The sequence below is a fragment of the Chanos chanos genome, chromosome 13 (genome assembly GCF_902362185.1).
Source record: "Chanos chanos chromosome 13, fChaCha1.1, whole genome shotgun sequence".
Classification (NCBI taxonomy): Eukaryota; Metazoa; Chordata; class Actinopteri; order Gonorynchiformes; family Chanidae; genus Chanos; species Chanos chanos.
Genome location: NC_044507.1, coordinates 3,972,501 through 3,989,938, shown reverse-complemented (window position 1 = coordinate 3,989,938; position 17,438 = coordinate 3,972,501). Strand labels below are relative to the sequence as shown.

General features: G+C 46.1%; 2 protein-coding genes across 2 annotated transcripts in view; both read left to right on the top strand.

Moving 5' to 3' along the window:
- Window positions 1-750: 750 nt before the first annotated feature.
- Window positions 751-12,521, top strand: pidd1 (p53-induced death domain protein 1). Its single transcript, XM_030790145.1, has 15 exons — window positions 751-1,673; window positions 3,180-3,593; window positions 3,981-4,139; window positions 4,380-4,431; window positions 4,690-4,891; window positions 5,214-5,363; window positions 5,631-5,804; window positions 5,992-6,139; window positions 6,781-6,916; window positions 7,313-7,463; window positions 7,861-7,984; window positions 8,643-8,758; window positions 8,957-9,064; window positions 9,583-9,779; window positions 12,079-12,521. Exons 1-15 carry the CDS (start codon window positions 893-895, stop codon window positions 12,308-12,310), a joined length of 3,144 nt encoding a protein of 1,047 aa, XP_030646005.1. The 5' UTR covers window positions 751-892; the 3' UTR covers window positions 12,311-12,521.
- Window positions 12,522-15,091: 2,570 nt separating this feature from the next.
- The window catches only part of slc25a22a (solute carrier family 25 member 22a), a 20,934-nt gene continuing 18,587 nt past the window's right edge, over window positions 15,092-17,438 (top strand). Inside the window, exon 1 of the mRNA XM_030790981.1 lies at window positions 15,092-15,186. The gene's annotated coding sequence lies outside the window, so the exon portion shown is untranslated. The remainder of the gene's footprint in view (window positions 15,187-17,438) is intronic.

Here is a 17,438-nt window from a genome sequence, read left to right as displayed (position 1 = left end):
AGACTTTTGAGAAATAGTGCACTGTGTCTTTAAGAGCATATGTCCCGCCTTAAATTGAAAGTTTCGCGGTGCATATGACTGTCAACATGAAATCGGGAGTTAAAGTTTACTAGCATGGAGGTTCACATTAATTTACACTTTCTTTATATGTCAATCTGCAGTCGGTTAAGCCACACTGGTGAAAAGAGCGTTGACGTCTTCCTGTTTGCGAATTTGGAACATAAACTCACGGAACTGTCTCAATCCTGACGGTTTCTCAAATTGACTTTGACCTTTTAGCTAACGTCTCGTTGTTTATACAGGTAGGTATCCTTAGTAATCTAACTGACAAGCTTTCCAGTTGTGTTTTCTCTTGAAATTGTCTGTTGGTGTATTAGCATAATGTAATAATATTTTGTTTGTGTCTTTGACGGAACTGTTCATCCTTCTACACCCAGTTAATCTGACTTCAGCTGAGCTACAGTTTGCTTAACACGAAATAGGACTAGACAGCGTTAAACCTATGCATAAAATAACGTTGATTTAGTCGTCCCAGTTAATAAGACGTGGGTCGTGATGTGTAAAATCTAACTGTCTGGGTGTTAACCGTGCACCCTTATACCAAACGTGTTTCTTCCATGATATTCCAATTTGCACCTCATCCTTCTGCAGGATGGAGCTGTCGCACCTCGCCCATCCGAGCTTGTCTGGACTTGGCCATCCCAGCACTGGTTGGACCAGCGTGTAAGCTGGCGAGATGAAGACAGAGAGGCAACGAGAGAGAGAAAAAACGGAGGTGTGGCGTCCTCAATGTGACACCTTCTGGTCCCTACTGGGTGCCTGAGGTTCTAGTGGAGAGGCATACAAAAGAAAACAGACACACAAAAAACCCCCCCCAAAAAACCCAGTGGAAATGGAGAGGAAGGAACTGGATGCAAAGGTTGCTACAGAGGAGGAAAGGAGAGGAGCTCTTGTCGCAGCGCGCGGAGGTGAAAGAGACGCAGACAGGAGCGAAGGCCGTGGATGTTCTTTGGAATGGAGTGAAACGGGCAAAACTGGAAATGAAAAACTGAAGATTTGTCGGGAGACCTTAAACAGTCGTCGTAGCCCCACAGAGTCCCAGTCAAACACAGAGACCTGGGGGACGCTGGGTAGGGACTCTGACGCTTGTGAATCCACAGGGAGATTAACGCCAATGGGAAAGCCGGAGAGAGCACAGGAGAGTTTGCCAGTGCCGTCTTTGAGTCGGCCTGCGGACCTAGCAGAGAACTCAGTGGAGCATTTCAAAGGAGGGGTCGAGCTTGTTGACCCCTCTGCCTCCCTCTCCGTCACCCAAACAGACACTTGGGCTCCGTCCATTTCGGACGTTTCCTCCGACTCGCCCTCTCCTCTCCTCCTCCTCCCTCCCTCTCTCCTGTCCTCCTCTTCTTCATCATCCTCGTCTTCACCGCTTCCCTCCCTCTCTCCCCCTCTCCCTCCGTCTGTGGAGCTCAGCGCGGCGCTGTCCGATTCAAGGTTGGTTCTGGATGTGTATCGGAGCGGGGCGGGTGTCCTGCCCTCTCTTTGGGAGGCCGTACCAGACCAGCTCAGGAGCCTGCAGTATCTCAGGCTGGGCTCAGAAGACCAGGGGGCGCTAGAGAGCGCTGTCAGCGTCCTGCCTAACCTAACAAAGCTGCGTTCGCTGGCCATTCGAGGTAAACGCATGCATTTCGATTCTGTAAATTACAGTGGAACACTCAGGGACTCTCTACTCTCACCTGTTCAGGTAAAGCAGTGGTTGCCGTGGGATACCACGTGCCGATGTGTGCTGTCATCATGTCTTAATCCCTCACGCAGCTGTTGACATAATGACCGCGCTGCATTTGCATTTAAGAACATGGAAGATGCTTTTGTCCAAAGCCACGTATGAAAGAGCAGAGTGATTAGGTGTGTCTCAGTACACAGAGCTAGTGCCAGAGACCAGCGCGAGGGATGTTATTACACGTCAGTAACACGACTGAGTCTGTACTGGTGCATTTTAAAGTCAGTCACTCACATCTAAGGCTGGGTTTTAGAGCAGGTCTCCTCAATTACTCTTCAATTACATCTGGCCCGTTTGAATGCGAGCCAGATTTGAAAACCAGGCCTCTGTTCACACGCCAGAGATTTGCGGCAGCCTTTAAACATGTACACTCTTATTTATAACCGTTTTATTTACGCCTATTTACATTTAGTTAGTGTTTGGGGATGGTAAAATAAACAAGTGCTTTTTAGTTAAAGCGGGCTTTAAACTACGGTTTCATCGTCAGTTTTTCTTTCCAGTGTGAAAGTCATATTTTCTTATCTTGACTACTACTCATTACTTGCCGTCAGGACGAACTGACTTTGTGTGGTGAGTGAGGTGTTTGTGATGATGCTGTGAAGTGAGGTGGTACACAGTATATGTGTTAAAACAGCCCAGTACTGTTCTACTGTATACTGAACATGTCAAACAGCATGTCAGATCTTTAAGAGGCCACTCTTTGAAGTACTTTATGAAAAAAAAAAAATTGTAAAGTGATATGCTGAAGTAGTTTGGATATGTTTTACTAAACAAATACAACTCAGTGAACAACACGTTACTTCCAACACAAATTAGAATTAGCAAAAAGCATAAACGTTGAGTCATTTTATGTTTTTTCATGAAATATTTCAGAGCACTCTTCTAAAGATTTGATCTTTTTTTTTTTTTTTATTTAAGTTCAGTACATCAGCAATTACAGAGTGCCAATCAGATTACTTGACTGGAACTACCCATTATGTGATTTGAATTGGACTGCGATCCCCTCTGGGCCACCGGAGGGCGCTCTTGGCTGCATTTGAATAGACCAGTTGAATAGCCTGGGTTCTAGAGCTTTGGGCAGCCTGGTGATGGGGTGATGTGTCAGTCAGTGAATGTAGTTGCAGTTGTGAGTCATATTTTGCAATGTGCAAGTTCTTGTCCTCAGATGTTACATGAACAACAGGGGCAAGTGATTAACTTTGAATGGCTTCTCTTCCTTTCTCAATCTGTTGTTTGTCTGTCTTTCTGCCTTTCTGTCTGTTTTCCCTTCTTTTGCCATGTTATTACCATTACTACCTGTACCACTCTCTACTGTTACCACTACTACTACTACTGCTCTCTCTTTCTTTTCTTCATCTGTTGGTTCCTCTTCTGCCGTCTCCCATTCCCCGTCACCAAGGCAACCGTTTCCACAACTCCCAGGGTGACCCCCTCCCAGGGCTTCTCACCTCTCTCCCTCCCTCTCTCTCATCCCTCTCTTTTCTCGTTCACCTAGATCTCTCCTTCAACCGTCTCTCCTCTCTCCCTCTCTGCCTGCTCTCTCTGTCTCGTCTCCGCGAGCTCCTCCTCTCTCATAACGAACTCCGCAGGTTGCCCGAGGAGCTGGGAGGGCTGGTCTCTCTCAGGTCCTTGTGTGTGCTGGGGAACAGACTGGTGGGTCTGCCCAGGGGTGTGGGTTCTCTCGGGGCTCTCCGGACGCTGGACGTCTCCTTCAACCAGTTGCAGACGCTACCCGAGGAACTGGGCCAGTTACAGCAGCTCCACACGCTGGAGCTGTCCAACAATCAACTCAGGCAACTCCCTGACGCGTTAGGTGAGAGAGATAAACACCCGTACAAACCTGGGACCATGTGTGGCCAAGCATACACACGCACGCACACACACACACACGTACAGTGTTCTACAGCAAAACAGCAAACTCAGAGCCCTACCTGAGGGACCAGATAAGTCAGACCTAAATGTATTCACACAGACACACACACTTAACCTCACAGCAATGGCGTGGCATTGCACCCGACAGCAGGTGAAGGAGAAACACACACACACACACACACACACACAGACTCACACACACCCACACACACACACACTCACACACACCCACACACACACACACACTCACACACTGGTGCAGATCATTTAGGGAAGAGGTTCCCTCTCTGCTCTCTTCATCCTTTTCACGGTCTCCGTTTGTGTCCAGGCTCTCTTTGCTCTCTGAGGACGCTGGTCATCCACAGTAACGAGTTACGGAGCATTCCGGAGTGTGTGAGCTCACTTCCTCTCCTCACTGCGCTGGACCTGAGGAACAACCCTCTGGGTCGACCTGCCACGCCCCCGCCCCTCCCCCCTCCCCCACCGGGTCAGCTCCAGCTCATACAACACACAGCATTTACTAATGCAGATTACTAATACACATTTACTGTCAATGTCGACCTGTTAACATCATCTCCAAGCAGACAACCAGTTTCAAAATCTACTGGTGCATTCCAAAAAACAGTAACAGTTAACGTTACTGGCTTTGTACATGCTCTACTCAGTGTGTTATGAAATGTAAAAGACTGTTATAATTATTCTGCTTTCTCTGTGTTTTTTTTCATAGCTGAGGAGGGCAGTGAAATCCCAGAGTTACACTTGGGACTGAATCAACACAGGTACACTGATTCGAGTTCACATTAACACTGAGCTGTGGATATAGCTGCTACCTGGGGAGCTGAAGATTCTGCTCATTCCAAATACCCTGAACATTCTATTGTTCAACATTCTGTTGGTCGTTGAACATTCTGTTAGCAGCCTTTATGATGTCATAACGCTCTCCTTCATTCTATTCCCCTATATTGTTTTCTTTATTGTGGCTGTTGTTGTGTAACTTAGTTTTGTAAGTTTGTTTTTAATTGTCTCTTTGCCTTCAGTTTTTCAGTCTCGTCCGCTGGTTGTCATGTGTTTATTCCCGGAGGGGCAGAGCTCCTGTTTCCACGGCGATGTGTGAAAGCAGTCACGAGGCTGAAGTGGGCAGAGAGGAGGCCACACAGGAAGTGGGTGTGGCTAGAGGAGCACGATTTCCTGCTGAGTCGCCCGCTGGAGCTCCTCCCTCATGGTGTTGTGTTTGAGAGGGTGAGAGAAAAGCAGGATTAGACAGTTGTGTTTTTGGAACAGCAAGGTCAGGGTTGACCAGGTCGACCTCTGCAGTGCTTCACCTCTTACCCACTGACTCACTGTACAAACACAAACAGAGGCTCAATGTCACAGAAACATGCTGTTCTGCCTGAGCTGATTGTTCAGATAGTGAATGGAGTGCACACTTTGGCTGAGTTGATTTAAAACACAGCCATTGTTGTGCTGGTATTTGGTTTGTAATATTTCTGTTCCATTGTCCCTGTTCTGTTATCTTCCTCTTCCTCCTCCTCCTCTCCCTCTCTCTGTGTCTGTGTCGTAGCCAGTGGAGGTGTGTGTGCCTTACCACAGGTCCAGGAGAGGAGAGGTGGTTGTACGCAGGTATGACGGTCAGTCCTGGACCACACTATCAACTCTGACCAGGAGGGGGAGCCAGAGGCACAGCAGTAAACCAGGAGGTCGATCTGCTCGGGTAATCCTGTCTCTCTTTCCCTCTCTCTCTCTCTCTCTGTTATGCACACACTCACACTCACACACACGCCCACATACACTCATATACAGCTACATGTATTCTGTATATACATATACAGAAGTGTTTCCTATTCCAGACTGTTACACTGATAGAGTATAGAGTGTTGAATGGAGGGTGTGTTATTTGCAGGGGTAAAACCTGTGATCTGTGTGTGTGTGTGTGTGTGTGTGTGTGTGTGTGTGCATGCGCGCGTGTGTATGTGTGCAGCTGGCCTGTTGCAGCGTCACAGAGTTCTCCTGGTTTGTGGCTGTTTCTCGTCCTGTCAGAGACACGTGCTCAGTGTCACCACAGGGGGCGCTGTTGGTGTCAGGTTTTGATCCCGGGATTAAACTGTCCTTTCCTCCGGACTGCACTGCACAGACACGTACCGTCACACTTCAGGTATGTCTCATAATGCAGCACTCTCAGGGGCCCCAGCGGGCCCATGGTCCAGGAGTCATCACCACAACACACAGCACAGACAAACTGTCAGATAAGGCTGATGCCCAGGTCTCCAGTACCTGTTGTCCGTGTGTTTTCTCTCTGGGAAAGTGTGAGTGTGATACTCCTGTGTTGTCGATTTATTCAGGTCCTGCAGGTGGCGCTGTCTGAGATCCAGGAGTTAACTGGAGATCCGCAGGCTAGTGCCAGTCCCCTGCTCTGCCTCTCCCAGACTCCCAGCATGCATTTCCTTCAGCCAGTCAAAGTGCAGATCCCTTTACCCCCAGGGCTGACCGGTAATGTTGAACTTCACCCCTTGGTCTTTTTCCTCTTTTCGTTTGTTTCACGCTCTGTCCTCTCAGTCTCTCTCTCTCTCTCTCTCTCTCTCTCTTCCCTGTCATCGCCTGTCTTCTTTGTGTTTTCTTCCTAACCACTCCTGGCAATGCATGAGATTCATCAAGTGTGAATACATTAAATTAAACAGGATCTTATGTTCCTGTTCATACGTGTTCTTTGAGTTGTCCAATATTACTGGTATTTGAGCTTGTGATCCCAGCAATTGTGTGCAAATCATTCACTGTGTGTGTGTGTGTGTGTGTGTCTGTGCGCGTGCATGTGTGTGTTTGTGTGTGTGCATGTGTGTGTTTGTGTGTGTATGCATATGTGTGTGCATGTGTGTGCGTGCATGCGTGTGTGTGTGTGTGCATATGTGTGTGCATGTGTGTGTGCATGCGTGTGCATGCATGCATGTGTGTGCATGTATGCATGCGCGTGTGTGTGTGTGTGTGCATGCGTGTGTGTGCATGCGTGCATGCATGTGTGTGTGTACATGCGTGTGCATGTGTGTGCGTGCATGCATGCGTGTGTGTGTGCGTGTGTGTGCGTGCATGCATGCATGTGTGTGTGTGTGCATGTGTGTGTTTGTGTGTTTCTCCAGGTCACACTGTAGACATGTCCCGCTTGCACCTGCTCCACGGAGACCCGGCTGCTCACACCTGGACAGACATCACCTCTCAGGTGTCCCTGTACGTCACACACCTGTACGCCATCTTCTCCGTCACGCACTTCTCCTGGTGAGTGTCAACTGGATAGACTTCATCATCATCACTGTCATTGTCATCATTGTCATCGTCATCATCCTGGTTTCTCAGAAACTGTGCAGATATTGTCAAGCAGAGGCACAAAGATGTGGTTAGCCTGTGCTAGACACTGTGAGATTAGATCTTTACTGTCCTGGTCTGTCCTGTTACTAAATCCACAGCAGGTTTATAACGTAATTATTATCTTCTGTCTGAGAGAGAGGTCAGAAAGTAGAGAGGACATGATTAAGATAAAAATGATCTTCACAAGTTTAGGGGGGGGGTGTGTGTGTGTGTGAGATATGTACTAATTATGCGACACTACTCTGATGTTTGTGTGTGTGTCTGTGTGTATGTGTGTGTGTGTGCGTGTGTGTGTGTGTATTGCAGGTACTGGTTATGGTACACCACTCAGAGTTGTATCAGTGGTGTTGTGCGGAGAGTGTATCACAAACTGAAACAGTTTCGGGTCCAGTTTCTGGTTCTCCAGCGCCGCTCTGACCCCAGACAGGTCCTGCTGCAGTGTCTGCCCTCAAACAAGGTCAGAACAAAACCCAAACACAGCACAGAACAAAACCCAAACACAGTACCGAACAACACCCAACACAGAACAGAACAAAACCCAACACGCAACACTCTGTATTGATTGTCAGAAGGTGGAATTACAGATGTTTTACTTTTGGGTGTGTAATGAAAGAGAACTGAGCATTGGGTTAAAGTAGGAACACACACATGACAGCCTGGAATTTCTCTATGAGTAATCTGGTGTCTGTGTGCATATTCGCATATGTACGTGGGCTTGTATGTGTGTCTCTTGGGTTCTCTGTGATGTATTTTGTGTGTGTGTGTGTGTGTTTATGTGTGTGTGTGTGTGTGTGTGTGCACATGCCTACGTATACTTGTGTGTGTATGTGTATGTGTATGTGTGTATTACTCAGGTAGAGGACAGGTTGGTGTCTCTGTGTGAGCAGTATGATGGTCCTCAGCCCTCTGATCTGTGTAATCTGTTAGAGGGAGAGCAGTTCTTTGCTGGCTTTGAGAAAGGCATCGACCTCAGCTCAGGTCAGGGGAAACACACACTCACAGACTCAGACACACACACACACACCACACACACCACACTCACATGCTCACACACTCACACACTCACACCACACATGCACACTCACACACTCACACACTCACACCACACATGCACACTCACATGCACACATACGCACACACCACACACACACGCACACACATACGTGCACACACACACTCACGCGCGCACACATGCACACACGCATACACACACAAACTCACACACATGCACGTGCACACACACACACATGGGCACACACACATACACATGGACATATACACAGGCAGGATTTAATGCAAGAAATCGACACAAGATTCCATTAGATCACAGTTACAAAGCGGTCACATGTAAGCAGACACAAATGCACCCTACTTCAGCAAATGTCATCATTGAACTGAAAAACTGAATATTCCCCATAAGCGCCTGTGAAATATAATGTAGTAAATAATGTAAGTAATACTGTAAGTGATGCAGTAAATAATATTACCCATGAATACCTCCAAACCATTCTGAAACACTGAATGATCCTCTCAGTGCTTATATCTGAGATGTCAGCAACTCTTCCTTACGTGTGCGTGAGTGGTCAGACGTATTGTACATGTGTGTTACGTGTTTTTCTCCCGCGCACACACACAGACAGACCCGACTGTTTGGAGGGAAGACTCTCCTTCATATTCTACTCTCACCTGAAGAATATTAAAGAAGTTTACGTCTGTCCCAGTCAGCCTCAGCAGGGCGCGGTCCGAGGACAGGTGAGATGGCCGTGTGTGTGTGTGTGCGCGTGTGTGTGTGTGCGTGTGTGTGTGTGAGAGAGAGTCTTTAGGACTCTTTAGGGCTCAAAGTTCTAAAGACACTATTTCAGGTCTCCAGATTTAGTTTCATAGTACCTGTGCAGCAGTGTGATAGATGTGTGTGTGTGTGTGTGTGTGTGTGTGTACGCACTCCTTCAGGTGTCGTTCTACAGAGGGGAAATTCCCAGTGACCTCCCAGAGGAAGTGGCCCGTAAGAGGAAAGGACACGACAGCCAATGGATGGCCACGCTCCCTCTCAGACTTCCTGTAAGTAAGACAGTCTAGATTATTACGATAAACTGACCGCGGACCTGAAGTGAAATGCTTTTTCTAGGGTTTACCTTTAAAAGAAGTCAACTGAAACAGCAATACAAAAACATACCATGTAAGATAGAGATGGGATGATGCTCCACTTTTTTTGTGCTCAGACACAGAACTGACTAAAAAAAGGACCATAGAAAATGAATTTAATTTTTTCATATTCTTTCATAAATAGCCAACTTTATTTAATATCCAACTATATTATATAACTGTAACATATTCTCTCTCTCTCTCTCTCTCTCTCTGTCTGTCTCTCTCTCTCTCACTCACCCTTACTGTCTGTCTCTCTCACTGTTTCTGTCTCTCTCTCTCTCTCTCTCTCTCCCTCTCTGTCTCATCCTCCCTCTCTGTTTGTCTCTCTTTCTGTCTGTCTGTTTGTCTCTCTTTCTGCCTCTCTCTCTCTCTCTCTCACACACACACTCACTCACACACACACACACACACACACACACCCCCGTTGTAAGAGTTCTGACTCTGAGGGCAGTAGTATATACGGAGAGCCTCAGTACCCTCCCCTGAACCTGGGCGACCCAGAGAGCGGGTACTTGACTGAGACTAACCTTCTGTCCATTTCCCTGCGGATCGGCCGGGACTGGCGCAACATTGGCATCAACCTGGGCATCGGCTACTCCGAGCTGGATCGCATCGAGTACAAACACAGGTGGGTACAGCCACGTGGGCACGGTGGGATCAGTGCCAGCCAACAGATGGCACTGTTACCCATGCACCCCTGCTCTGCCAACTCAGATGCCAGCCTAGAGATTTTGACCAGAGAGATTACAGTGGTAGAGTAATTGATATGGACAAGTTTCAACTTACAGTAATATTAATAATAATTGATCAATAAGATTAAACTGTTGCCACCACTACAATGATCACCACCACTGATAGTGATAATATCTGTTACTGTAACGGTACTAATGTCATTGTTTATGTGACGATCACTAAGCAGTGTTAGATTTATGCTGTCACTGTGGCTGACCCAGCTACCAACTACTATCAGTGACGAGTGTTTCATTTGTGTGGCATTTTTCACATACTCTGAGTACCTTTGACATGATCTTGAAAAATGAGGGAATAATTACACAGTTAATGAAGAATGAAATTCTAGATTAAAAAAATAAAAGGCATTCCACTTATCGGGTCAGAGATGAAAACATAGATGAGGGTGTAATACAGAGAGAGTAAAAAGTGAGAGAAGACAGAGTGAATTGTGGCCTTGTGAGGCTGTGTTGATACATAAATAATAATGGTGTAGTGATGGAGATTGTGGGGACAGGTGTGTGTGTGTGTGTGTGATGTGAACTGTGTTGTTTAATGGATGTATAATGTAGATTATTCGAGTCATGCTGTGAGGAGAGGTGTGTGTGTGTGGTAGTGTAAACTGTGTTGTGTGTAATATATGTATGTAAGTTGTGTTGTGTGTAATACAGTATATGTATAATGTATGGTATTGCAGTGATGTTGTGAGGACGTGTGTAAATTGTGTTGTGTAATGTTTGTGTGATGTAGTGAGTTTGGGGGGACAGGTGTGTGTGTGATAGTGTAAATTGTGTTGTGTTGTAATATGTGTATAATGTGTGGTATTGCAGTGTGGTTGTAGGGACAGGTGTGTGTGTGGTAGTGTAAATTGTGTTGTGTGTGGTAGTGTAAATTGTGTTGTAATATGTGTATAATGTGTGGTATTGCAGTGTGGTTGTAGGGACAGGTGTGTGTGTGTGGTAGTGTAAATTGTGTTGTGTGCGGTAGTGTAAATTGTGTTGTAATATGTGTATAATGTATGGTATTGCAGTGTGGTTGTAGGGACAGGAGTATGTGGTGATGTAAACTGTGTTATGTTATGCATGTGTGATGTATGGTATTATGGTATAATGTGTGTCTGTGCGAGTCTGTGTGCGTGTTCGTGTTAGCGTGTGTGCACAGGGACGTGTGCGTGTTAATTATAGAGCTTACTGACACATGTGTTTGTTTGAGAGTTAAATAACATGAATCTCCTGGATTAGGTGCTGTAGTGAAAAATAGAAGAAGATAATTAAATAGAGAAGGAGGGTGAGGCAGAGAGCGACACAAGAGAATAAGGAGACAGACAGAAAGAGAGAGAGAAAGAGACAGATTTTTTAATCTCTCTCCTCTCAGTCATCAGTAAGCCATCTGGAACACTGTAGGAGATTATATACAATCTCTCTTCCCCTCTCTTTCACCCTCTCTCTATCACTGTCTCTCTCTCCCTCTCTCTCTTTCCTTCTCTCTCTTCCTCCCCATGTCTCCCATTGTGCCTCTTCTCTGCTCTCTCTCTCTCTCTCTGATCTCTCACTCCCTCCATCTCTCTCTCTCTCTCTCTCTCTCTCTCTCTCTCTCTCTCTCTCTCTCTCTGATCTCTCACTCCCTCCATCTCTCTTTCTCTCTCTCTCTGTCTCTCTGTCTCTCTCTCTCTGATCTCTCACTCCCTCCATCTCTCTCTCACTCTGTCGGTTTGTGTCTTTTTCCTTCAGCGTCATTTCCTCATCTCTTTCGCCCTTTTACCTTGTTTCACCTCTCTCTTCCATTTCCCCATCCTCTCGATGTATTTTTCCATTCTCTCAATCATTGTCACTCCCCCCCCCCGCCTTTCTCTCTCTCTCTCTCTCTCTTTGTCCCTCACACTGCTGTTATTTCTCTAGCCTGAGTGAAGATGAGGAATGGATAAAATGAAGTTGTTTTATTTTCATCTGTGTTTTGATAGACAGCAGCACACCTCTCTGTTACTTCTAGGAATAATGAAGTGAGAATTATAGCAGGTGGTCCAACCATCTGTGAGTGTTCATAGACTCCTGTTTACTGAATTAAGTGTTTAAAATGTCTGTGTTAAATCAGTATGTCTCTCGACAAAGATGAAAACATTTTGCACAATGCATTTTCAGCTGTTAAATTTACACATATGCCTTTTGTATGTGTGCTTGTGTGATTGTATGTTCTACCAGGGATAACCTGGGAGCATTGGTGCTGGAGATGCTTTTCCATTGGGCGAGAGGGCAGCAGGAGGCGGGTCCAGGGGCAGTGCCAAGGTTGATAAATGCGCTAGAGGAGAGTGGAAGGCGGGACTTGGCAGAGGAAGTAGAGGACATTGTCAGTCTTGGGAAGAAGAAATATGAGGAATCTCTAAAGAGAGTGGGATTAGAGACCCCGTCAACTTCAGACACACAGAGCCAGTAACACACACACACACACACACACACACCCCTTAACTTCATGATAAGGCAAACGCACACAAGCTAACACGGAAACATAACTTGACTTTACGATAACACACATTCACCCCACAATTTCACAGTAACACACAAACACTCACACACACACAAACTCTCTTTTCAGTCCACAGCTCCACAAAGCCAGTAACACACAGACACACGCATACACACACACACACACACAAAAGTGCACTGCAAGTTACCCTGGGAAAGATCTGGAAATATACAAAACACAGACTCACTGTGACATCCCCACACACGTATACACACGCTCTCCTTTATTTCCACACTCCTCTACCAAATGCCCAGTGTGTCTGCTCATCCTGCTGGAGACCTGACTCATGTCCTCACAGATGGCTCTGACAGTCACCATCTCTCTGTCTCTGTCTCACTCTCTCTCTGTCTTACTCTCTCTGTCTCACTCTGTCTCTGTCTGACTCTGTCTCTGACTCTGTCTGTGTCTTACTCTGTCTCTGACTCTGTCTCTGTCTGACTCTGTCTCTGTATGACTCTGTCTGTGTCTTACTCTGTCTCTGTCTCTGTCTGACTCTGTCTCTGACTGACTCTGTCTCTGTCTCTGTCTGACCCTGTCTCTGACTCTGTCTCTGTCTGACTCTGTCTCTGTATGACTCTGTCTGTGTCTTACTCTGTCTCTGACTCTGTCTGACTCTGTCTCTGTCTTACTCTGTCTCTGTCTTACTCTGTCTCTGTCTGACTCTGTCTCTGACTGACTCTGTCTCTGTCTCTGTCTGACCCTGTCTCTGACTCTGTGTCTGTCTGACTCTGTCTCTGTCTTACTCTGTCTCTGTCTCTGTCTCTGTCTCTGTCTGACCCTGTCTCTGTCTCTGTCTCTGTCTGACCCTGTCTCTGTCTCTGTCTCTGTCTCTGTCTTACTCTGTCCCTTCTTCCGAGACTCTTTTTCTCCTCACGCCAGCTTAAGTACTGCCGTCACTTCCCCTTCCGTCTGCAGTCTGGAGCAGGCGTCTGCCGATCCAGGCAGCCTCCGCAGTGTCGCGTCCGTTTGCTGTGGAAAGAGGGATAAATGGACAGAAGAGGATAAAAAAAGGTTTACGTCTGCTGAAGTGCCTGCTGGTCGCGGTCGCGGTCGCGGTGCTGGACTGTGCACAAAATGCAGAATAGTATGTGAAATACAGTCGCTAATGAGACGGTTAAGTTTGTGGAAAGCTGACCAGCTGACTGAGGGGCCAGTTTAGCTGAGTCAGTATGACTGGGTCTCTCTGATAGACCAGAGTGACCACTTCACATACCTCAGCGCTGGAGTCGGAGTGTGAACAGGACAAGTGGTCCCGCGTAAGAGAACTGGAAAAAAACAAACAAACTCTGTGTTGGCATCACTAACCATCGGCCTCAGCTGTGATCCGCCCAGCACAGTGGCTTCTCCAGAGGCCATATGAACATTTTAAGTGTGAAGAGTTACTTTAGATTATGATATTGTGTATGAATGGGTGAAAAACACTCCGCTGATGTCTTGATGATGATAATTTGTGTCACCGTGTGACCACACAGGCAAACAAGGAGATAGATGACAAGTACTTCTTATCCTAATGCCTACTGTTTTCACGGCTGTCAGGTTAAACCGAGGGTTTGTTTGTGTGTGTGTGTGTGTGTGTGTGTGTGTGTGTGTGTGTGTGTGTGTGCGAGAGAGTGTGTGCATGTGAAGTGCGTGCGTATGCGAGTCTGTGCATGTATGTGTGTGTGCTTGCATGCAAATGTTTGTGTGTGTGTGTGTGTGTGCGCGCGCGCGCGTGTGTGCGTGTGTGTGTGTGCCCCAGGGCTGCGACAGGTACAGAGAGTGGTTTATGCCGTGTCAAAAACCTGGACAAATCTGACTGAAACACAGCTCACTGCACATTTAAATACGGCCCGAAAACATCTCGGAAAAAGAAAGTGAAAATGAACCTAAAATAAACAAACCTTTGGCTGCACATGTGTGTGCTCACACACACAGACACACCCCTTCTCTGACAATCTCTCTCTCTCACTCTCTTACCCTCATTATGTGTGGTAGGAGTATTATTTTTTTTTTTTTAATTGTAGCTGTTCATGATGATTTTATCAAGACTGTCTGTAATCTTAACCACGTTTTGGGTTAAATGATTGCCACGCACGACGGTGCACGATTTCGGACCAAATGCGAATGGAACGTTTGTATTCATATGGAGCTGATACTCAGCCGTGTCTGTGTATTTATCATGATATTTATTAAATAATCGTTCAGTTTTTGTGACTCTTGGTATTGATATGTATAAACTGGAGTTTACATCACATAGCGTACTCTCAAATAAACTCTAAAAAAGGTGGCGACGTCGTTTCTAGAATAACTCATTTTTTTCGTGGGCTTGTGGAAATCCACTGGCCGTAAAGCAGGATCGAGCATCAGCTGGGAACATGTTTCATATCCCTATTTTTGCTTCCAAGGTCACTGAGTGCGTGGGCGTTGTCACGATGACGTTGTATACCCGCCCCCCAACCCCCTGTACCTGCGTGTACTGTAAACGGATATTTAGCCCCCAGTAGCGGTGCTGTACCACAAGGTGGCAGAAATTTCTCGTTTTCCTCCGCTCCGGCACAACGCCGCATACCTCTTCTCCATCACCCCTCCTCTCCCCTCTTCCTCCCCTCCCCTTCGCCCTCCCTCCGCGACATGCTCGCCCTCTCCCTCTTTCCAAGGCACACATACGCTAGTAACACCGGCACATTTAACTATTGTCATTCTGAGAGAGAGAGAGAGAGAGGGAGGCAGAGGTGTGGGAGAAAAGGCGTGTTTCTTCTGACATCAGACACAAACCGCTGGAAGATAACGGAAATTAACGAAACTCGGTAGGTCATAAGGATGTGGAATGTGTTTGCTGTAATAATTGTTTTATTCCTAATGCGTAATTCAAGCGGTGTCGGTAAATGGTGTTGATGTTGACTGGATGCAACGGGAAGATGGATAGATCGCATGCTTAATTTCGCTTACAAAAATTGTTGAAATTGCAAGGAAAATGTACGAGGTACAACAATGCTCTACAGAGTGAAAAAAAATGTAGGTTTCGTTTGAAGTAACGGTATCGGCGACGTAGACGAAGGAGCGAATCGTTTCCCGTTATGTGGCAAGACACTACTCCTAGTTGAGAGCCGTGACGCGAGCTAACATTTGCATTCCTGATTGTCGTGGCATTGCAATAATGTATCAGATTTAATATGGAAGAAATTTCCGACTGACTGCCACACAGATTAGCGATGTCACATGCATCGGCCAGCTCTGATTCATATTGCTCCTATTTTAGGTTATCATTTTTTTTCTCCAAGATACCTCTTCTCACGCGAACATCTGTTTCCCATTGGAGAGATCCATGTAACTTGTATAAAAGTGGATAACTGTTTGGTCATGATAGTAGTTCTTGCATGATTGTCGGATGATTATTTTTTTCGCTATGTAGTGGTGATATGTATGGAGATGTTAGCTTGCTAGGTTGCTAATAGATTTGAATGTTTTTATCCCCGGATTAACTGGACGACGGGGGCTGGTGTTATATCTCCACCGGAGACCTCGAATCGCTCGGGGGCGTGCCTCGCATGTAACGGGCAGTGTGTCAGAATTCCGGTGAAAGGAAACGGGGAGGATCACGCTAAAGCGCCGGGCTTCACGAGAGCGTTTTTCTGAAATCAAATTGCGGCTCGCGGACAGCGAGTCGTGCAGTGCGTCGCGCCGTGCGCGTGCACGTGCACACACGCAGCCTAAGCGCTCGCTCCTGACCGAGAGGAAAGGGGGAGAGAGACGGTATTTGCAGCAACGAGGATGGTGTAAAAAGACTACATCAGCTGAGCGATACGTCAAAGTAAACCATGAATAAGTGAGAGCACAGTTTGGATTGCAGCGTGCGGCCTGTAACAGGAAGTTTGTCTTTCTACATCTTTCTGATTTTTGGTGTAATTTATCGTTTGGTATAATTCAGGATTCACTGGACTGAATGTGGCTTCCTGAACTATGAGAACACAGCTGGCTGTGTCGCAAAAAAAACAACAACATAATTTCCTTAAAACCGAGAAATAAGAGCTTTTTGATTATTGGCATCTGTTATTACTGTATCTACAACGTCTTACTGTACAGCATTTGATTAACATTGTTCTTTCTAATAACCAAAAAACCAAATTACATGTTCAACATTTATCTGGGATCGCGTGCACCATCAATACTGTTCCGTTCTTTTTTTTGTGGATATGTCGACAGTAGTCGATGACCAATGTCAAGTTAAAGAGACTTAACCCTGTAGACTTAAGTACAAGGTCATGAGCATAGGTCAAAGGTCAACCAGCAGCTGTGAGAGCACGGAAATCTGATTGAAATGTGAGTTTATGTCTGGTTTCATGAACTATGATTAACTTTGAAAAAAACAAAACAAAAACCAGAATAAAAGAAAACAGCACAAAGAATGATTTTTTAAATTCAGTTTTAAATCCTCTCTCTGATGATGAGAGTGTTGTAAGACAGTAGAATGAGCAGAGTGCCAACAATGTCTCCTAGGGGTCGCCTTTTTTCTGGGGAAAAAAAAAAACCCTGACCAGTCAGAGCTTGTGTGAAACATCGGGAACACCAGTGGAAGATGAGTAATTTTACTTTTAAGTGCCCATGCCGGTTTGACAAAGCAGTATGAGCTACACTGAAACGAAGGAGCAGAGTTTATTTAAAGGAAACAAGGTAAAAATCTGGAAACACTTGTTACATGTAGTCTGTAGAATGTCTCTCTCTCTCTTTCTCTGCTGTGAGGTAGTGTAGTGTAGCGGAGTGTAGTGTAGTGTAGTGTTGTATAGATCAGTTTGGAAGATGAAGACCTATAAAATGGTGGAGTGTATATCTGTTTATCCATCAGAGCTGCTGCTGGCTTGTGTTAGCCATTGGGTAGCACCAGGAGACATATGCAGTCACATCCTAATTATCCAACACACAGTCACACCAGCATCAGCTCACAAATTAACCAGCTACACAGGGCACCTGCTTACTGAGCATACTGACTGACTCACACACACACACACACACACACACACATACACATACACATGCCTGCTGTGTTCACCACACTGAATGA

What these genes read in the sequence shown, in the direction of transcription:
- pidd1 (XM_030790145.1), top strand. Translation starts at nt 893, where the DNA reads ATGGAGAGGAAGGAACTGGATGCAAAGGTTGCTACAGAGGAGGAAAGG. An exon ending in CCTCCCCCCTCCCCCACCGG is followed by an intron (nt 4,140 to 4,379) that starts GTCAGCTCCAGC and finishes TTTTTTTCATAG; the next exon opens with CTGAGGAGGGCAGTGAAATC. An exon ending in CGCTCCCTCTCAGACTTCCT is followed by an intron (nt 9,065 to 9,582) that starts GTAAGTAAGACA and finishes CCCCGTTGTAAG; the next exon opens with AGTTCTGACTCTGAGGGCAG.